General features: G+C 34.8%; 1 protein-coding gene across 33 annotated transcripts in view; it reads right to left on the bottom strand.

The window, feature by feature from the left end:
• Positions 1 to 15216: 15216 nt before the first annotated feature.
• The window catches only part of LOC114332398 (LWamide neuropeptides), a 166660-nt gene continuing 158396 nt past the window's right edge, over positions 15217 to 23480 (bottom strand). Inside the window, exons 3-6 of one of the 33 annotated variants that reach the window (XM_050653596.1) lie at positions 16641 to 17222; positions 16491 to 16565; positions 16227 to 16301; positions 15217 to 15887 (exon numbers count right to left, since the gene is read on the bottom strand). In XM_050653596.1, the coding sequence (XP_050509553.1) occupies positions 15340 to 15887; positions 16227 to 16301; positions 16491 to 16565; positions 16641 to 17222 (1280 nt within the window). In that variant the 3' untranslated portion in view covers positions 15217 to 15339. Of the gene's footprint in view, positions 17223 to 23480 lie in introns of all 33 variants that reach the window. The other 32 variants (XM_050653595.1, XM_050653575.1, XM_050653586.1 and 29 more) reach the window with 32 other exon arrangements.

The raw sequence follows: 23480 nt of genomic DNA, 5'->3' as shown, positions 1-23480 counted from the left end.
TTTCTTCAAAAATGATTTTGTAGGATTTTTAAAGAGCTACAAGACTGTGTCAATTAAATTCCGTAAGATCCCTTAGTTTTTTATTGGGGCGGGTTTGAAGGGCTCGAATAAGGGGGTGTTTGCTGGTAAATAGAGGTTTTAACGAGCTATATCTAGCTAACTATTCACTGTAATAAAAATCTATGCAAAGGGTATTTTAATTAGGCATTTAAATTAGGCATTTAAATCGGTCAAACTCCTTAAGTGTATTGATAATATAAATATAAAAGGAACTACAGAAAGGTGAAGACCAATTTTGAATTAGGAAGGTAGTTAGGGGGTTGTTTTCACTGATTTTTTCGTAGAGAAATGCAGGTGCCAACATTTTTTTTTTGATTATGAGTCGCTTAATTTTTATGCTAGAAACTTTTTATTTTTTTTTGAAAGGTCTAATTGTATACTTGAAAAAAGATTATTTAAGTTTTCCTCGAAAAAATGCAAATTTTTCCCATTATTTGGCTTTGAATATTTCAAATTATGCATTTGACGAAAAAAGCTAACCTTTAACATGCCGTATCTCGGTTTGTATTGTTCTTAAAGATATTGTAGGGTTGTTTTTTTGATTAAATGCATATTTTTCGAGGTATTCTCAAAAAACCCTCTAAAAAAGTCGATTTTTTCGTTGAAAAACTGTTATTTTCAAGCGCGAATAACTCAAAAAATATTAGTTTTACGAAGAAAATGCAAAAAACATTTTTTTCTTAGAATTAATTTTTTCCATCGAATTACATAGTTAAAATGTAATAAAAAATTCCCACCCCCGAGACGGGGCAGCAACCACCCCCAAGGTTTTAGCGTATGATAGCGGCATGATACATAGAATGATCCTTGGACTATTTCCTACCTTCTGTGAAAATTTCAAGTAAATCCATGCTGGACGAAAAAATTGTGAGCCAAAATGCTTCATTTCCTCAATCGACTATTGGGGCCAACCGACCGGCTCTGTCCCATCATGCAGCTGACCGACTATAATACCTTTTATTTATATTTAATTTAGAATGTGTGTACTGATTTTCAGCCTTAGTAAATGGAAATAATTACCTTCGTAGGAAAGCAACTTTGATACCCTCTCAGTAACCCCTGTTCTACGTTTCGCTTGACCGACCGCTGTATGTTTCTCTACACACTCACAGTAGTCAACTGTGCAGAATCTAGCTTTAGTAAATTCAAAGAGATTTTTCAGCGCTGCCTCTTGGTCTATTATGTCATGTTATCTCAACAAATTTTACTATATTAAGAATAATGCTTACGAAGGTTTCGTTTATTTTGTATAAGTAGAAGAGCTATTCTCCTTTTATTTCTTTAGTTTATTATATCTGATTAGTGATCGGTTAAGCGCATACATATACTTATTTCGTTTTTTGGATATTTATTTTTAATCTTATTTTCAGTGTAGACACTTTTAATGACCGAAAAACTTCAAGCTCGTAGACCTGGCGATGATCGATGACATACATCTACATATTATGCGTTCACATTAGTACATTCTTTCACGTTTTTTGCTGTAAATTTTAAAGAACCGCTTGGATTGACATGCAGTTTGACATACGTATAGCTACATGTCATAGAAAAAAAGTGATATTGTGCCGGTGTGTGCTTTTGCCATGGGGGTGAAAAAATAGATGTCCAAAATAAGTTCAGAAATGGATAAACTGGCTAATTTTTAGCAACTTTTGTTCTATAGAGTTTTTTAGCCAAGTCAACACTTTTCGAGTTATTTGCGAGTGAATAATATATGTTAACTTTTCAACTAAATAACAACGTTTTTAGCCGGTTTTTGTCATTTTAGCAATCATGTTGGGATCTTCATCTTAGTCTTTGACTATGTACCGTTCCTCCTACTACTAATAATTCTACTATTCTATATATCTGTAGCCTGGTTTCAAAGATGGCCAACTCCACTTAGCAAAATTTTCAGTATAGGCAAAAAACTGTTTAAACAACTTCCACACAATTGGTACTGTTGAATTTTTTTTTGTTGATTAATAATTATTTCCAGAGCATCTTGGAATAATAATATTTATGCTTTTTACTGTACTTAAAGGAATACTTGACGTTGAAATATGGAGTTGGCCATGTTTGTAACCAACATGTGGAGATTTTGTCACCAAAAATATTGCTGATGGTGTTTTTGGCTTCTGACTTCCAATCTTGGTTGGTCCAGTCTTTTCCTAAAAGTTTGACTGTCCCATGCTTACTAAACTCTGAATGATACTCTTCAAGCTGCACAATTGTATCTCTTTTCTTTACACTTCGTTCTATGCCACCAAAAATTCAATCACTAGGCATATATGAGTGACCTGTAACAGGAAACACAAGCTCCACTGTTGTGATTGAAGTTTTAGTCCTGTGCAGCCAAGCAATGCACATCGTTAATACAATACTATTCTTGTTTTGGCCTGGACACCCATCAGCTAGCAGCCTTAAGGTGTTTTTTCCTTCAAAGTAACCAGATTTAGATCTGCACTCAAGTTCTTCAAATACAGCAGAGGCTATTTCATTCGAAGACTTTTTCATTTCGTGTTCGGCCCAAGACTAAATTGATACATTTTCTTTGCGTAGTGCTTCGGTTCCAGTAGAACATCCAGAAACTATCGTCAGATTATAGCAGTATAACTTTCTTGAATAGTACACACTCTGACCTGGGAGTTTTGGCAGAGGCATATTTTTTTGCATATCGTACGTCATTATGCCAACATTAGGTTCATCTTTTTTCAAAAGGTTAAAAAACCCTTTAGCACGAGTAGTGTGAACAGTGTACTCTGCTTTAAGCGTTTGCAATATTGCCTCATTTTTCAAAATCTTCTGTTTGGCTCTTTTCCAATTTGAATGATTTGGTAGTTTCTTTCTTTCTTTCTTTCAACAAAGGAGATTCTTTAACATTAGTTCCTTCCATGTTTTTTTTGCAGGTTTATTACACTAATATCTTTTTAGTATATTAGTAAAACTTTAAAATACTATACAATAAAACAACACCAGTCACAACACACCAGAATAGCTCAGTTTACTGCTATCTTCTGTTTCACCTAAGGCGGTGAAGTCACGTGACAGAATGAAGCCGTCTGATTGGTGCTTTGTGGAGATGGCTGTTTTTGTCACCAACATATTTCAGAGCCGGCCGATTTTGTAACCAACGGTACTTTTCAAATGCAGTTTTAAAATTGTTCTGGCCATTTTTGACACCAAAACTCTTTAGATTTGGATTCCTCGTGTTATTTTATACAAAAAATAGTCAACCTTCGAATGTTCAAAAAAATGGAGTTGGCCATCTTTGAAACTAGGCTACAGATATCTACTATTCTATATCTACTATTCTATGTATCTACTAGGTACTAATAATGTGGACGAAGTATTTGCCCTGTTTACTTTTTTTAATAGCATGTCTTTTTTATGCAGCTCTTCCAGAATTGACAGGTTGGTGTCCGTCCAATACATGTACAGAATTTCTCTGTAGGCCCATTCTATCGATTTTTTTGAGAGTCCATGTTTCAGCTGGTTACTTAGCAATGGGAAAAATAAAGGCATTTATCAACTTGAGCTTAGTATTCTTTGTCAGTGTTCGGTTTTTCCATATTTTAATTAAATTAGCTGTTACGGGTCGGCCTACTGCTATAGTTCAGAGAAATAACGAAAAAAATATCCTGTTGGTGACACAACCCCCTCCAGGCAGAAACCAAATTTTTTGTGTAGTATGGGCATCTATAATAATAATCTATATATTTCCTGCAGCCGATTTTGTTGATATAAATAGTTGTAAACAAATGAAGATCAAAAACGGTAAATTTTCGCGTTTTTCGTCTATTACCAAAAAGTTAGGCATTTTAAACAAATTTGAGAGTAAGAAACTCATAAATCGTATAAACAACTTTAATATGGCTTTAGCTGAATATGTCTATCCTCATTGGTTGCTTAGAAAATTGCAAAATAAATTATAAATTTGGAGTTTTTATAAATATTCATAACTTATGTAAAAATTAACTAAGAACCTTCTTATTACACGGAATGCTGAAACTCCTGGTGCTTAAATCATACCCTAAATTTCAAAGCAATTGGTCAAATAATTTAAAAGTTATTTAATTTGTTTTTCCCAAATTATTTTTCTTGCAACACTATAAGTCAGAAAATGATGAAGTTACAGTAATACTTTGGATAGTTTATGAAAGAAGAAGATTTACACTATTAATTAAATAAAAAAAATGACAAATAATAATTCTAAATATTGCAAAATTATTTTGCAAGAACATGTGAATTAAAAAAAGGGGGCTAACTTCGTCCCTAATTGTCCTAGAACAATTGTTTTTCTTTCTAAATGTGTATAAAAATTCAGTCTTTCTAAATATGAAAAAATAATTTTTCTACGGGTAACGGTTAAAAAGTTATTCTAATTGTTTATAAGTAAGCAAAAAATCGACATGTTTTTGCAAAATAATTTTACACTGTTTAAAATTATTACTGTAACCTCATAATTCTTTGACTTACAGTGTTGCAAAAAAATGAATTTGGGATAAAGAAATTAAATAACTTTTAAACTATTTGACCAACTGCTTTGAAATTTAAAATATAATTTAAGCACAAGAAGTCTCACTGTTCCGTGTAATAAGAAGAGTTTAACTTAATTTTTACATAAGTTATGAACATTTATAAAATCTTAAAATGTATGTCTTATTTTGCAATTTTCTAAGTACTAAATAAGGATAGACATATTCAGCGAACGCCATATTGAAGTTTTTTATATGGTTTATGAGTTTCTTATTCTCAAATTTGGTTAGAATGCTTTACTTTTTAGTAATAGACGAAACAAGCGAAAATTTACCGTTTTTTGATCTTTATTTGTTTATAACTATGTACAAACTCTGGGCCAAAATTAACGGGCCACCTTAAAAATAGGTCATTTTTGATGTCTTATTTCTCCTAAACCTGTTGTCCGATTTAAGTGATTTTTTAATATGTTATAGCCTTATTCCTTGACAATATCGTTATAATAATATTGTTGCTAAACAGGTAGATTTTCATTGTATACCGGGTGTACGAATCAAACTGTGTTTTTTTCTTAAAGTTTGCATCACCCTGTGGAATATTCTAGCATTTGTAGAATACTGAAATTAAAACCTAACTATAACCTCATGCTTTCTCAACATTTTGTTTTTTGATTGATTCGCTTATGCTGGATAATAAAAAAGTTAGGTGCTTTAATAACTAGACATGTTTTTAATCAATACAGGGTGCTTTTAAAAAATTTTGGAAAATTTTAAGGGGTAATTCTGCATGAAAAAACAATGACAGTTTGCTTTATAAACTTATGTCCGCAAATACTTCGTTTCTAAGATAGGGGGTGTTGAAAATTTTTTGACAAACTGACGATTTATTTATTACTTTAAAACCGGTTGACGTATGCAAATTCAATTTAGTGGGTTTTATGACGTAGTTATTGCATATTTTTTGACATACAATTAAGAATTTAATTTTCACCATTGGCGCCCATACGGGTAATATGATGGCTCATATTACCCGTATGGGCGCCAATGGTGAATATTAAATGCTTAATTGTATGCCAAAAAATGTGCAATAACTACATCTTAAAACCCACCAAATTTCATGTGCATGTCTCAACCGGTTTTAAAGTAATAAATAAACTCACTTAAAAAATTAACCGCACACCTTGTGTTTCTTTCAATTTGCAGAAGTTGTTAACCTTGGACCACATTTTATGAAGGATACGGTGAAAACTACCTCCGCGGAAGAGAAATAATAATTTTTTTGAAAAAACTCGTTTGTTGCAGCAAAAATCAAATGAAAAAAATCTTCGAAGAAAATTCAAATTAACAATATTTTGGAAATAAAAGTCTAATTAAAAAAAAATTGGGTATCAATAATGAGTGTGGCCGTCTCTAGCCCTTAGGACTTCTCAGAGCCGGTTTGGCAATCCATTCATGATATCCTGGATATCAGATTGGGGGATATTTTGCCACTCCTCTACCGCAGCTGTCTTCAGCTCTTCAAGGGATGCAGGGGCTGGTACTCTCGCTCTTACCCGTCTTTTGAGGTTGTCCCAGATATGCTCAATTGGGTTAAGATCGGGACTGTGTGCTGGCCATGGTAGAACTCGAATCTCGACTTCAGTAAGGTACTCACGGGTAGATCTTGCTGTATGGCAACGTGCATTGTCATGCATTAGTCTGAAGTTATCACCAATGAATGGTGCAAAAGGCATGACATGGTCTTGGAGAACTTCTTGCACGTATACTTGGGCATTCACACTGCCTCTACCGAACACAACAAGATCAGTACGCGCTTGAACGCGCTCAACAATGAAGCGGTCATCTCGAACTGAAGTGCATCGTTGTCGGCCTTGACCTGGCCTGCGGTTGTACTTACGATCCTGTCTTCCGAAATCGTCTGATGGCATTTTGTACCGTAGTTCTGGATAAATCGAGCGTACGAGCGATATGACGTTGACTGTAACCAGCATCAACTAAAGCCACTGCCCTAGCAGCATCTGTTGGAGCGAGTGGCATTTTTAAAACCACAAACAATAAATAAGCACTAAAATTTTAACTTTAACAATATCCGCTCACAATGATATGAAATTACAGGGATTGTTCAAGAATTGTTGTTAACACGGAAACAGATTTGCAACAATGTCGTACAACGACTATATGTCAAAAATCTTTTAATGACAGGAAACAAACTGTCACAGATAATGTAAACAAAACAATAATAAAGGTGGCGGGGTTAATTTTGCTGGTGAGTTAAATCGTCTGTATTAATGAAAAACATGGCTAGTTGTTAAACTACCTAACTTTTTTATTATCCAACATAAGCGAATGAATCAAAAAACAAAATGCTGAGAACACATGGGGCTACAGTTAGGTTTTAATTTCAATATTTTATAAATGCTAGAATATTCCACAGGGTGATGCAAACTTTAAGAAAAAAACACTGTTTGATTGGTACACCCGGTATACAATGAAAATGTACCTGTTTAGCAACAATATTATTATAGCGACATTGTCAAGGAATAAGGCTATAACATACTAAAAAAATCACTTAAATCGGACAACAGGTTTAGGAGATATAAGACATCAAAAATGACCCATTTTTAAGGTGGCCCGTTAATTTTGGCCCAGAGTGTATATCATCAAAATCGGCTGCCGGAAACATATAGGTTATTTTTGTTCTAGAAAACAGTCAAACTAGTCAAAAACCGTCAGCAAATAGTTGGTCAGTGAGAAAACATAATACAGTCACCAGTGCTATCCACTCTACTCGCGCTTGTCCACTATTCGTTGATGGTTTCAAACCGTTTGAAACTGATGCTAGAACATACCTTTATTTATAGATGTCCATATTACTCAAAAAATTTGGTTTCGGCCTGGAGGGGGATGTGTCACGAGATAAATCTTATTTCCCTATTCTCTGGACTATTAGTCTACGCTTGATTTCTGAGAAGTGATTGCAATTGCTGGTTATCAGGAAGCTTAAAAATGTGTATACTCTTCGAAATTTGCCACTTGGGTGTATGTTTACTGTGGATTATTTTTTGCCGTGTCTACGATCATTATTGTTGTTTTTTTGGTTTTAATCTGAAGTCCGAAATATTTGCTTATCCTGAACTGCTATCCACTAATTTATTTAGCGTAATGAATCATTCTGCTCTACAATAAATTGAACAGCACATGTTTTCTATACCAAGTTAAATAGGATATAATAGGATATAATAGGATATAATAGGATATAACAGGATATAATATGTCTCTATAGTTATCACATGCGATTTTGTCTCTTTTTGTCTAGTGGACATTGTATACCCATTTTCTATTCCGCTGGTCTTTCTTTTCTTTGCGAATTTTCAGTTGCTAATGTATTCAATGGATTTCAAAAGTGTCTCGTCATCGCATATAAAGAGATCGCATAAAAATTATCCAAATTAGAGGCTTTGTCTCTTTTAAGTTTTAAATGGCTTTAAAATTTTTTTTTACTCTGGCAAGTCGCTCTTACATATTTACATTCAATTCCAATATAAAAACATCCATCAGGTCCTTATCATGATTGTCACTCATCAGTTGTTTAAAATTATTTGATCAACTGTTTAATCCTCCTCCTCATTTCTTGAGCCCTTGTCAGGACGTGGTGACGTGACACTTAAAATATTGTTAGCTTGCTGTCTCAATTGTGTCCTCCAATTTGGCCACCTTCTTCTTTTTAACGTGCCCTATCAAGTCCCCTTGACGTTGGCGATTAACGTGGCGAAACTGTCTCTGTCTCGAGCTATTCTAAATAGTTGTTCTGCATTCTTTATTCCTGTCCACTCCCTGATATTCTTCAACCAAGAGGCCTGCTTTCTACCAATTCCTCTGCGTCCTTCGATTTTACCCATCATATTAAGTTGAAGAATATTATACCGGTCTCCCCTTACTACGTGTCCAAAATAGGCCATCTTTCTATATTTATAACCCCTTCGTGCCGGACCGTCATTCGGCAAGTCGGCTCCTGTATACGGATTCGATCGCTTACCGAGCGGCTTCGCGCGGTCGGTTAAAATACAGTATCACACTACAACTAATTAAAGTTAATTAATAATAACACTTATTTTAGAAATAAAACTATTTTTATTAAATTTATTATTCTACATAGTATGTGAGTTAGATTAAATTTTATCCATAAAAACCATTTTAAACAAAAATTATTAAAAAAGATAATTCGTATGGAATTCCCCAGATTATTTTGTGCTCGATATCGTTCCAGTCTCCTAATCTGGGAAATTCCATCCGAATTATCTTGCAAGGGATAATAAGGTAAGTTGTAAACAGCAGCACAGTAAATTCACCTCCCACACAATCCCATCAGTCAAACATCCAAACAACCTTATCACCAATCAAATTAACTAAATCTAATCTCCCTCTGGACATCACCCACTTTTGGGCGTGGTTTCCGCACTTTTAGATTTGAATAAGGTAATTCGGACAGAACAAAAATACCTGAAATATGATGAAGATGGTGGCACCGCCTTATGGCGAACCAAACTCATGATGCATCCGTGTGCATCACCGTACTGAGCGGACAGGCAAGCATGATGCACACGGGTTAATCACCGTACCGAAGGGGTTAATGACTGCCACATTTGTCAGCATATCCGTCCATGGTATTTTCAGTGTACATCTGTGCAGCCACATTTCAAAGGCCTCCAAACGATCAATGGTGGATATTTTTAATGTCCATGCTTCGACACCATACAAGAGGACTAACCAAATGTAACATTTAATCATGGGCTTTCGAAGTTGAAGTTGCAAAAGTTATCATTAGAGAAGAATGACCTCATTTTTAAAAATGTTGTGCGAGCTATCTCGATTTTACATTTTCTCTTTATCTGGATCTAGTTGTTCAGTAATATGGCAAATGGCAACCAAGATATTTAAAACTGGGTATTCTTTGTATTTGGTCACCAGGATCTTCATTTGGTCTGCTTATCATGTTGGAGACCTTCATCTTAGTCTTCGGATAGATACCTTTCCTTCTAACACCAATAGTCCTATAGTCTCCGTGTTTCTGGCTATGTGGCCGACGTAATTTAAGTATGCTCGGTTTACTTTTTTCAACAGCCTCTCTTTAATATTAAGATTTTCCAGAATTGACAGAATGGTTTTGTGTTATATCCAGGACATGCCTAGAATTCTTCTATAAACAGACATTTCTAAAGCTTCTATCTTAATTCTATCGATTTTTAACAGAATTCATGTTTAAAGGAAAATGGGAGCAATAAGAGATTTGACAAAACTCAGTTTATTATTCCTTATTATTGTTCCGTCTTTCAATATTTTAGTTAATTTAGTTCGGGCCATTTCTAGTCTATGCTTGATTTCTGAGGAGCTATCGCCATTGATGGTTATCAGGGAGCCCAAATATGCAAATGTGTCTAGTACTTCTAAATTCGCAACTTAGTACCTTTGAGGTAGATTATTAATTGCCATGTTTATGATCATTATTTATGTTTTTCCGGTGTTGATCTGACGTTCGAATTCTTTACTTGTGACTTAGCTGTTCGGTGATGGTAGTCATTTCGATTTTATTCGCTGTTATTATTAGTATAAGTGTGTCATTTTAGTATCAAATATTTTTTTTGCCTCCTATAGTGACTCCTAAATCCCATTCGTCTAGTACTTTCCTCATTATATATTCACAATATATTTTGTATAATAATAATGGTGGCAGTATGGAGCCCTGTCTAGTTCCTTTCTTTGTTTTTAACGGATTTGAATATATTTCGTGTACTTTAACATTGGCTGAGTTTTTATGATCTTCTTCTTCTTCACGTACCATCTCCGCGACGGAGGTTGGCAATCATCATGGCTATTCTGATCTTAGATGCTGCTGCTCTGAATAGTTCGGTTGATGTGCATCCGTACCATTCCCTCAAGTTACGCAACCACGAGATTCGTCTCCTTCCTCACTTCTCTTGCCGTGGATTTCCCCTGTATAATCAACTGAAGTATGTTGTATCTCTCATTGCGCATAACATGCCCCAGGTACTGCAGCTTTCGTGTCTTGATGGTTTTCAATATTTCCAGTATTTTGTTGACTCTTCTCATGACTTCGTTGTTTGTTATATGCTCGGTCCATGATATCTTCAGGATTCTTCTATACAACCACAGTTCAAATGCTTCCAACTTTTTAGTACTCGATGCGTTAAGTGTCCATGCTTCTATCCCGTAAAGCAGAGTCGAGAAAATATAACACCTTGCCTGCCTAACTCTCAAGTCTAATTTCAGTTCTCTTGCACAAAATACCTTTCTCATTTTATTAAAGTTTGTTCTTGCTTTCTCTATTCGAACATTGATTTCTTTGGAGTAATCGTTTGTGTGGTTAATTATTGGGCCAAGATAGTTGTAGTTTTCTACTTGTTCTAAAGTTTTACATTTAATTGTCAGGCTTTCATCATTATTTTGGGTTTTTGATATCCTCATAAATTTAGTCTTCTTGATGTTTATTGATAATCCACATTCTTCTCCATACTCAACTATCTTGTTCATTAGCTTTTGGAGGTATTTAAGGTTGTCTACTATTATGATAGTATCGTCCGTATCTAATGTTGTTAATTGGCGTTCCATTTACCTTTATTCCTGCTGTTTCTCCCTCAAGAGCTCTTTTCATAATTTCTTCAGAGAATGCATTGAATAGTAGTGGTGATAATACACACCTCTGTCGCACTCCTCCTTTAATTTCGAACTCTTCTGATGTGTGTTCGTTAATGCGCATGTGTGTTTGCTGTTTATAATATAGATTTGTTATAATTCGAAAGTCATTGTATTGTAATTGTTTTGCTTTGAGGACGTCCATTAGCTGTTTGTGGCGGACTTTATCGAAAGCCTTGTTGTAATCTATGAAACAGATGTACATATCCTGGTTCACGTCCAAGCATCTCTGGATTATTACGTTGAATGCAAAGAGAGCTTAGGTACCCGTAAACCTACGCCTCTACGGAATCCAAATTGGGTTTCTTCAATATCCATATCAAGTGTTTGGTAAATGCGTTTATGAATGATCTTTAAAAACATTTTAAGTGTGTGAGACATCAGGCTTATGGTGCGGTGGTCGGTCTCTTGCATTTTTCTTTTTTGGGAGACAAATAAATGTTGAGGTCAACCATTCATTGGGTATGTCACCCGACTGATAAATTTCATTAAAGAGCTTTAAGAGGACATCTATGTAATCATTTTCAATTATTTTAAGGATATCAATAGGCAGTTGATCTGGCCCCGCGCTTTTTCCGTCACTGGTGTTTTTTAGTGAATACAATATTTCTTCCTCTGTAATTTCTACACTTGTTTCTCTGTTTTCGAAAGATATGTCTTGTAGGTTTCTTCTTTCGTCGTCGAAAAGCTCTTCCATATATTCTTTCCATCGTTTTAGCTTTTCGTCAGTCGTTATAATAGTGTTTCCATTTTTGTCTAAAAGAGTTGTGTTGTGGTTTCTTTTTTGCAGCCCTGCCATTTCTTTAACCTTTTTATACAGGTTGAATAGATCGTATTTGTTCTGAAGATCTTCTATCTCTTTACACTTTTCCTCATAGTAAGTTTGTTTTGTCTCTCTTATCTTTTTTCTGATTTCATTGTTAATTATTTTGTAATTGTGATTTTCTTTGTTCTTGGCTTGTCTTCGTTGGTCCATCATGCCGAGTAACTCGTCGGTCATCCAGTTGTCTCTCTTTCTTATGGGTTCTTTTAATATCTCTTCGCATGGAACAAGTAGGCAGTTTTTTAGTATTTCCCATTGCAAATTTTTATCATGCAAATTTCTTATTAGGTTAACTAGGTGGTTAGGTACTCCCATATTCCCCATTGTGCTTCAAAGGGGATCCGATTTTACTGAACCAAAAGCCTTTGTCTAATCTACTAAACCAATCAGCATTATTATATTGTTTTCCCTTACTTTTTCTAATATTTAGGTGTACAATATCTACTCAGGTTTTTCTGGTACTAATCCGCAATGTTCTTCGGCTACCTCTGAAAGTAGTAAGTTTCAGCCGTTTATTGATTATATATAACAGGATTTTGCTTCTTCTTCTTACGGTGCCGTATCCTTAAGGACGCTTAGAGCGTTTTCGTATTACTCTTTCTTTACGGACGTGTATGTATTATTGCTTTACATTGAGTCCAGTTTTCTTGGCTTTCATTATTCTTGTTAATTTCCAATTTAAAATTTGCAGGTAATCGTACTGCAGATATTCTGTCTTAGAGTTAGATATGTGTCTCACATACTCTTTCATAAAATACTTCTTCTTCTTGACTGGCTTTATAACTCGGGGAGAGTCTTTGCCGCATCCACTAGAGCCCTACATCTTTTACGATCTTGTGCTTCCATTTCCCATTATTGTACCTCAATTCTAGATAAATCGGCTTCAACATTATTCTTCTGTCTTTTTCTGGGACGACCTACTGATCTTCTACCATTTAGTCTCTCAAACACCCTCTTTAACACCTGTCTTCCTTTGATCTTTCCACATGACCTGCCAATCTTATCCGGTTAGCTTTTGTATGTCTGACGATGTTTTCAGTACCATATAGAGTCACCAATTCAGCATTGCGGCGCCTTCTCTACTCTTCTGTCAATTAATCTCTTTGAGGACCAAATATCATTCTGAAAACCTTCCTCTCAAATACCAGCAGCTTATTTATTTCCTGCTTATGTAGAGTCCATGTTTCACTTTCATTTGTAACAACTTAACGAACAGTTAAATGACATCATCATCAATATCATCACGTAGCGCTACAACCCTGGGTGGGTCCTGGCTGTACAACTTTTCTCCAATTTGTTCGGTCTTCCATCAACCTAGGGTCAAATGGAATGTTCATTTTTCGGAGATCTGATTGGATGTTATCTCTCCATCGTATACTGGGACGTCCGAGTGGTCTTTTGCCTGTAGGAATCTCCTTCCATACCAGTTTTACAAGTCTCTCGTTATGAAGTCTGTGCACGTGGCCTGCCCATCTTAGTCGCTGTAATTTAATTTCTTGGACAATATCGGTGTTATTGTAGGGTGCTTTTAATTCGATGTTGGTTCTGATCCTATACTGGTTTGTGTTAATGTCGTGGTGAGGTCCGAACATTTTTCTAAGTATTTTTCGTTCAAAACGTCTGAGATTTTCTTCGTTTGATTTGGTCATGGTCCACGTTTCGCATCCATATGTTAGTACGGTGTATATGAAGGTGTTGATCGTCACATTTTGTCCTATCCTATCTCTTCGTGTCGTTCTATTTGTACACATATATTTCGTCTTCTCTTCATTAATCCTCAGCCCTACTTCGCTTGTTGCTCCTTCCACCTTATAGAAAATGGCTTTTGTGTATAGGATGGAGTCTCCAACGAGATCAATGTCACCTGCGTAAGCTAGTGATAACTTAAGACCTTGAACCGATAGCAGTTCTGTTTTTATTCCGGTTGACCTCATAGCTTTCTCTAATACAAGATTAAAAAGTAGTGGAAACAACTCATCACCCTGTTTGAGTCCACTGTTGATTTCAAAGCTGTCAGACAGTTTATTATTTACACGTACTTTTAATATTCCACCCTCCATACAGACTTTAGACATCCGAATTAGTTTCTTTGTTATTGGGAACTCCGCCATGGCATTCCATACTTTACTTCTTGCTGTGCTATCATATGCCTGTCGAAAGTCTATGAAGAGATTGTGTATGGGTCTGTTATACTCCCATCTCTTTTCTAGAAGCTGTCTTAGCGTGAATAGTTGATCTATTGTGGATCTGTTTGATGTTAAATGACATACACAGTCTTAATAGTTTAGATTTTCTTTTTAGCAGCTTAGTTCTTAATAATGATGATGGGGAGTATTTATACCTATTCCCTGCAGCTATGCTTGCAGAGACCTCTTTTTCTATGTGGTTCTCATCTGTAATTACGGCCCCCAAATACACATTTAAGCTCTTTTACTACTTCGAAAATGTGGGCATTAATAATTATGTTCAGCCTGACTATTGGTCTTGGATTTTTATTTACTAGCATGTATTTGGTCTTTTTTTCATTTATTCGAAGACCCAGACTACCTGCTTTTCCTTCGAGTTGTGAAAACACCTCTCTCGCGTGTCTGCTAGAATAAGCGACTGCATCTAGATCACCAGCAAAGGAAAACAATAGTTTTGATCCTAGATTTGCAAATTCCTTGTCAGCTCAGATGATATATTTTACATCAAATAGGTCGAATCAATATCGATTATCAATATATAAGTATCGATTATCGATAAATATGGACCTTAATAAAAAAGGTAGGAAAAGGAGGAGGAATTGCAGGAGGAACAGATACAATAAATATGATTTGGCTACGCATGATTTGAAATTGGTGAACGATTCTTCAACGTTTTAAATGTTTGGACCGTTACTCCATTTTTCCTGAATGTCTCTCTCATTATATATAGGATCATCAAGTTATTTTCCCATTTCACTGGAATCTATTCTTTGTTGCTTGTTTGAATTTCTATTATGTACTTCTCTTTTATTAATTATATAATTTTTTTGTAATAAAAATGTTATTACTGAACACAATGCATTTTTGATATAAGAATTTTATGAATGAGTTCATATTAGTGCTTTTTATTTGCTTTATAATGCAAATTAAATTTAAACAATTTTTCTTGTTATACTGGTGTGAAATAAAAGACAACACAAATTAAGTATTTTATTTTATTTATATATAAGTCCTAGTTAGCTCCAACATTTTATTTACAATCACAAAATTAGTCCATACGTTTATTGGTTAGACTGTGACGGCTTGGTAACATAACAATATCTTAGTAATACAGTTCGTTAGTATTAATGGCATCTAATTCTCTACCAATAAGATCTCCTCCGTCAATAGGATCTACACTTCTGCCTAATAAACGGCTACCTCCTATACTATCAAGTGATCTACCTATCAACCCGTTGTCGATTGGATCAATACTTTTACCAATCAATCGGCTTCCACCTATGCTGTCTAGAGATCTTCCAATTATAGTGCCACCATCAATGGGATCTACAGTATCTACACTTCGGCCTAATAAACGGCTACCACCTATATTATCAAGTGATCTACCTATCAAACCGTTGTCAATTGGGTCAATACTTTTACCAAGCAATCGGTTTCCACCAATACTATCCAGAGATCTGCCTATTAAACCGTTGTCAATTGGATCAATACTTCTGCCAAGCAATCGGTTTCCACCGATACTATCCAGAGATCTGCCGATCAAACTTCCTCCATCAATTGGATCTATACTTCTGCCTATCAGTCCGTTATCAATTGGGTCAATACTTTTACCAAGCAATCGATTTCCACCGATACTATCCAGAGATCTGCCTATCAAACCGTGGTCAATTGGGTCAATACTTCTACCAAGCAATCGGTTTCCACCGATACTATCCAGAGATCTGCCTATCAAACCGTGGTCAATTGGGTCAATACTTCTGCCAAGCAATCGGTTCCCACCGATACTATCCAGAGATCTACCGATCAAACTTCCTCCATCAATTGGATCTATACTCCTGCCTATCAGCCCGTTGTCAATTGGGTCAATACTTTTCCCAAGCAATCGATTTCCACCGATACTATCCAGAGATCTGCCTATCAAACCGTGATCAATTGGGTCAATACTTCTACCAAGCAATCGGTTTCCACCGATACTATCCAGAGATCTACCTATCAAACCGTGGTCAATTGGGTCAATACTTCTGCCAAGCAATCGGTTTCCACCGATACTATCCAGTGATTTGCCTATTAAACCGTGGTCAATTGGGTCAATACTTCTACCAAGCAATCGGTTTCCACCGATACTATCCAGAGATCTACCGATCAAACTTCCTCCATCAATTGGATCTATACTCCTGCCTATCAGCCCGTTGTCAATTGGGTCAATACTTTTACCAAGCAATCGGTTTCCACCAATACTATCCAGAGATCTACCTATCAAACCGTGGTCAATTGGGTCAATACTTCTACCAAGCAATCGGTTTCCACCGATACTATCCAGAGATCTGCCTATTAAACCGTGGTCAATTGGGTCAATACTTCTACCAAGCAATCGGTTGCCACCGATACTATCAAGAGATCTACCGATCAAACTTCCTCCATCAATTGGATCTATACTCCTGCCTATCAGCCCGTTGTCAATTGGGTCAATACTTTTACCAAGCAATCGGTTTCCACCAATACTATCCAGAGATCTGCCTATCAAACCGTGGTCAATTGGGTCAATACTTCTACCAAGCAATCGGTTTCCACCGATACTATCCAGAGATCTGCCTATCAAACCGTGGTCAATTGGGTCAATACTTCTACCAAGCAATCGGTTGCCACCGATACTATCCAGAGATCTACCGATTAAACTTCCTCCATCAATTGGATCTATACTTCTGCCTATCAGCCCGTTGTCAATTGGGTCAATACTTCTACCAAGCAATCGACTTCCACCGATACTATCCAGAGATCTGCCTATTAAACCGTGGTCAATTGGGTCAATACTTCTACCAAGCAATCGGTTTCCACCGATACTATCCAGAGATCTGCCTATCAAACCGTGGTCAATTGGGTCAATACTTCTACCAAGCAATCGGTTTCCACCGATACTATCCAGAGATCTGCCAATTAAACTTCCTCCATCAATTGGATCTATACTTCTTTTATTTCTTATGTTATCTAAAAACAAAAAGAACCATAAGCAAGTTTAAAAACAATATATTATATAAGAGTAAAATATATTACTTACTGTGATGTAAAGCTATATACAGGTGTAGAAAAATTATTTTGACAAGACAGATATAGCATTTGTTATATTATACAAGTTTTAAAATATTTACAATTGGTTTATTTACCTGCAGGTATTTACAAGAAATATGAGGAATAACGAAAAAGTTGTTGTAACAATTTACATATATACAAAATTACATCATTTAACATTTATTAATTTAATGAAGGTTTATAATATGTAGCAGTGATGCATACCTCTGTGGATTTTGGTCAATACTGTTGTTCCAATATTGATCAAATTTCAGATTGGTCTTCAGTCATGAGTAGGGATGGCGGTTCTTGACAAAACACCGGTTTTCGGTTATACCGGTCTTTTGCTCACGGTTTAACCAGGCTGTTATAACCGGCCAAAAAAACCGGTTTTCGGTTTTTTAATCCAATAGGTTACAATGTTACATTTACAATGCACTTTAGTTTGCGATACTCCACTCGATTCGATACTCGATATCAATAATATGATCAAAATTAATACTATCGAAAGAACACCAATATCAATATAAATAAAACACAATTTTTAATAAAACCATGTTATTCTATTAATTATTATATTTATTTATTATTTTATTATTATTATATATTTATTGATTATTATTAAATATAATATAGCGTAAGATTAATATATACATATCGCAATAATATACAATTTAACCCAACCATTTCAACTTATACAAAATTTCCCAGACTCTTTCACATGGGATTTAAAAAAATAATATCAACATAAATATTTTACTTATATTAAATAAATTGGATAATGCAATTTATCTTTTATTTTTACTACCATCAAAAAAAATTTATCATGTATTTTTTTAACACGTTTGTATATTTTTGTATAATAGGCACACATTTTAACTCATTTAATACTTCCTGTATGGGTATATCATTTTGAAAACGGAGGGAAATCCTTGGAGATTCGTATTCGTAATCGGTAATTCGATAATTATAGTCGGACATTATTTTGGTAATCAGAAAAAGTCATTCACCCACTTTCAATGTCAAGAGTCAAGTGTGAAAAATAGATGATGTTTGTGTCTACTTCACTAGATCACTTCTTATGTAAATATTATGATTACCCATACCTTTTCAACGAAATATTATAATAAAACTAAATTGTTCCTGGCTGATGTGAGTTTGCACTTTCAGTTTGCTTCTGTATTTATAAAATAAAATTTGAATTATGGTTTTGTTTGGAATAATTACTTGAAAATAATAATTATGATTGGGATCCAAAATAATACCTAACCTAATCCTAATCACCGTAAAAACCTAAGACCCGGTTTTTACTTTAAAAAGAAAAAACCGGTTATAACCTGGACAAAAAAACAACCGGTAAAACAGGCTATTGCGAAGTAAAAAAACCGGTTGTCGGTTAAAACCGGTAGGTTTTTCCCATCCCTAGTCATGAGTATTGCAGACAAGCTGGACTTCACATTTCTTCTAGTGTATCCTCTTATTCATTTTGGTATATTATTACAAGAATAAAAAACCGCTAAACGCCGTAAAAATGAGTGGCGCATACAATATTCCAGCTACAAAAGGTCTGATATGAATATTACGTGGCGCGAAAATGTATTTTCATTTTGATGCAAAATAAAATTTTAGTTTTATTTTAAACGATTTTTCCATAATATTTGCTAAATTTAAAGTAAAACGCTCCACAAAACAGTAACTTTGATACAGTTTGAATTTTGAAACTCTTGTGGCGCGTTTACTTCAAATTTAGCAAATATTATGCAAAAATCTTTTAAAATAAAACTTAAATTTTATTTTGCATCAAAATGAAAATACATTTTCGCGCCACGTAATATTCATATCAGATCTTTTGTAGCTGGAATATTGTATGCGCCACTCATTTTTACGGTGTTTAGTGGTTTTTTTATTCTTGTATCAGGAGTTTTTCAAAGTTTTTTTATAAACTAATTGTATGAAGTTGAATGCAATTTTTCTCGATTACACGTTAAGCTTTATAAATGGTCGCCTTTGTCGCATTATCACCCAAATGATCTAGTGTCCAGCAAATGTACACTAGATTTTTTTCTATTCGAAATAAATTGAAAAAAAATATTAAGATGGCCGGTTAATGAACTCAGATTGTCTGTTGCCATATCAAATTTAGCGTCGTAACCACTACAACTACATAAACCATTTCGGGAATAATCGTTATTTTTATTATACTTTTGTAGCTTAATAACTTTTAAACGGCTTAACCGATTTTGATCACTAAACATGAGTTTGAAACGTATTGACAAGTAGTATCTGATGCATCTAAGGTTAAGTATGATAACTGAAGCTATTGCAGGAATTATTGAGCTTCAAAAACCGTTTTTCCCATAGGAAATAGATTTGATCATACTTATGAAGCCTATAACTTAAAAATTCGAATTTCCCGGATATGAGGTATACACCGTCAGATTCGTCTAGAGTCCTTCTACAAACGCTCAGTTATTGGCGCAATTCGTAGGTTGAAATTTTGAGTAATTGTCGAAAAACCAAAATTTTCAAAGTCTAGTTTTTCAGTTATTTGGCGATACTGAACCGTGTGTATATCTGATCCTGATAGCTTAGACACCATTTGAAAGCTTTACTCAACACTATTGATTTGGTGTTTTCGGTTCTCCTATCTCTTCTTCAACCGAAGATATATACCCCCAAACAATATGCCGTTTTGTACCTACCAAGTCCTATTATAGCTGGCTTATGGGTGGTCAAAAGTCACAAACTACACCGGTTCTGAATCGGCCCTGACCCCCTCTTCAAACACAGAAAAAATTCAGATCGGTTTAACTTTTCCAGTCACATACATACATATCCACAAACATTTTCCCTTTTTTAAATAAAAATTGAATCATATTTCTGAGCTCGGTAACTTTTGAATGGTATAAACGATTTTCAAAATTAGACATGCGTTGGAAAGGTAATGATCAGTACTAGTATAGGCCGCAAAGGTGGGACTTAAATTTTCGAAGTTTTTGGGAGTTTTGGGGACGAGAACGAAAAACAGGCTCTAAATACTAAGGGCCGTAAAATCCACACCCTTGGACCAAAATGGATGGTTGACATATTAACAGGTGAGTCTTTTCCTAAACTTTAAGATGGGAGTTGGCATAATTTTCAATTCCGTCAGATTTAGAAAATCGAAAATTTCGTATACATATATAGTGTCGCGTGTAGGGGAGTGTGGGTGTGCGCCACTGGCGATAACTGCCCTTCTCTGGTATGGTAATACTTGGGGTTAACGATATACATATCTTAGCTAGTCTGTTCCCTTTTTCTTGCAATGGATCAAGTGTACAAAATTATACAGCACAAGCAGTAATGTTGATTCTATGTTGACTATGTAAAGTAGGAGTAAAAATTGCTACTCATTCGTTTTGCCATTGCTTTATGGGAGACGATATTGGCAGTATTTTTTGTCAGTACGAATGTATAGCTATAGGGAAGCTATGAACTAAATAGACCATACAACTATTTGTAAAAACTACTACATATTATTGCCGAAATTAAAAAAATATCAGAAAAGTTTAGTGATTTTATGCAGTATTTAGCACTATATTTGTGATATGATTATGTCATCAACAGAACGAATATCCTATTTTGTATGTAAATTCCGGCATAAAATAATTTTTTTTTATATGTTTATTAGGCAATCTGTTATAACATATAAAATAGGCACATTTTATCTGAGAAATAATGACATGAAGAGAGATTGTGACCAGCGCCGCACATCTCAATAAAATAATAAAGAGATAATACATAAAGAGAAAAAACAGAAAAGCATTTAATGGCTTGTGAATACAGAACACAATTAGATGTCCAGATGAGAATTCGACTTATGCGCTGCTGCTACATGTTTTTAATATTACTGACGCGGAGACAAGGATTAAGTATTAGAGTCAACAGAAAAGAAGGTATAAGTATAGTGTAGGTATATAGATAGTATAAGAATTGGAAAGTTTCGGAAAAATGAGAGAGGTATTTAAAACAAATATACAAATCCATTTAAAAAGAAAAGCTTTTAACTAGTAAATCTATTTTAAATAAACCACTTCCTTCCACTTGAGCTTTAACAAAATATGAATAATAAATAATAGAAATGCAAAAGCCCTCGAGAATAATTTTAAATGTAAAAAAATCTTGTTTACTACCACTACAATAAACGCGTTCGGAAAGTTGTTCACTATAAGATTCAACAGAAAAGTATAAAAGTTTTAAGAGCGAATCCTTTTGTACCTATAGTTCCCTTGTTAAAAGTATGTATATCCCACACACCATTAAAATACCGAAGATAGAGTTAAAGTGTGAGAACAAAAAGTTTTAAAATGGAGCGGTTTAATAAACAAGTACTCGCTAGTACATAAAACATACGTACATAAAAGTTTAAGCTTAGTTAGAGACGCTTGTGTAATAACCTTATATTCTCATATAATACTTTATTAAATTGAAAAATTTCAATCAAAAATTAGGTTAATAGCATAATATTACTTGTACATCACATAATATATTACTTTATCTAAAAAAAAAGATACAAAACTATACAATATTAATTTGCTATAATACGGTATGCGGCAAAATAAACATACGGTATGCGGCAAAATAACAGTAGGTACTGAAATTCGTATGCCTCAAATTTGGGACATCTTGGCTATTAAAGCACCCTAATATGTCTGTGTAAGATATTGGCATTGGAGCGACCCGGTCCGGCCGTCACATGTAACACCGTTGCCGTATCCTCTATTTTTTCATACTATCACGTTACAATTTTTTGTGATATTATATTTGTGTGTGAAATGTATCATTTTTGTGTATTTTAGGTATATTCTAATATGTTATGTATATATAGGTTTTTACTTAATTATTTTAAATCATTGTGACGTTTAACTTGCTAGAAACCTTGTAATATTGTGTAATGTGTTAAAAGTAAGTAGTTTTGAAACACCAATTAAGTAAAGTTTATTATGTTGTTGTTTTCACCAATTTTGAAAAAATTTGAAAACATTCTGTCTGTCCGTCCGTCCGTCTTGTCTCTCTGTTTGCAAACTCAACTCTTCCGTCATTATACCAGGTAGAATGACGAATTAGGTGTCAAATGAAAGCTTATCCAAGGATGGTACTAAAGGTGAGAAATTTAACCTAGGCTGTCTGTCCGTCGGTCTGTCCGACCGCGTATATGATTCCTTCGTCACTATACCAGGTAGAACAACAAATAAGGTGTCAAATGAAAGCTTATTATAATCCAAGGATTCATTTGTCATTCTATCTGTATTAATAACGAAGAAAGTTGTATTCGCGGACGGACAGACAACCTAGGTCTAATTTTTCACCTTTAGTACTATCCTTGGATTATAAGCTTTAATTTGACACCTCATTTGTCATTATACCTAGTATAATGACGGAGAAGTAAATATTATTATTCTATTATTTTTGTAGGTACATTTAACATTGATTGAAGTTATGAAAGAAATATATAGAAAACAGCATGGCAACACTGCGACGCACAAACATAAAAATTCAGCATCGTTCAGCTGTGCCGGCTGTGCGTTACGTAGGGTGCTTTAATAGCCAAGATGTCCCAAATTTGTATGTGTTATGTGCCGAAACGTATTGAGTGGTTTCCAAACGTTGTTATAACGTTTGTCAATATCATGTTAATGTTAGATACTTCAGGATGGTTTTCAGTTTTGCAGAAAAAATTTTTATAATGGAGTACTATTTTCGGCCATACGGAAAAAGTCACGAAAATGGTCCAAGCTTAAAATCAACAGTAGCAGGACAAGTTAACCTGTCACACTGCCAGAGAGTCTCTTCGAATACTGTGCGATCATTTTTGGGAACTTCCACTCACCAGAACTAACACAACCATATGCGTACATATGAGGAATGCTGAAGGGGTCACCGTCTGCCGTTTCGGAATTGAGGACTAAAATTAAAGATTTTTTTCGTGCCAGAGGCAGTGGCGAATCTAGAAATTTGCCTTGGGAGGGGAAATTTGCTTTAGGGGGAAACATCCAATGAAGAACCAACCAAAAGACATAAAAAAGATAATATTAAGTTCCCTTAATCTTCCTAACTAGCGTGTTTATTTGGGTTGAATTTGTCTTTCTATGGTTTCGGTTTTATGTGAGCTAATTCATTTTTATATTTGAACAATTT

The sequence above is a fragment of the Diabrotica virgifera genome, chromosome 6, assembly GCF_917563875.1.
Source record: "Diabrotica virgifera virgifera chromosome 6, PGI_DIABVI_V3a".
In the NCBI taxonomy this organism is placed as follows: Eukaryota; Metazoa; Arthropoda; class Insecta; order Coleoptera; family Chrysomelidae; genus Diabrotica; species Diabrotica virgifera.
This window is presented reverse-complemented; position numbering and strand designations above follow the sequence as displayed.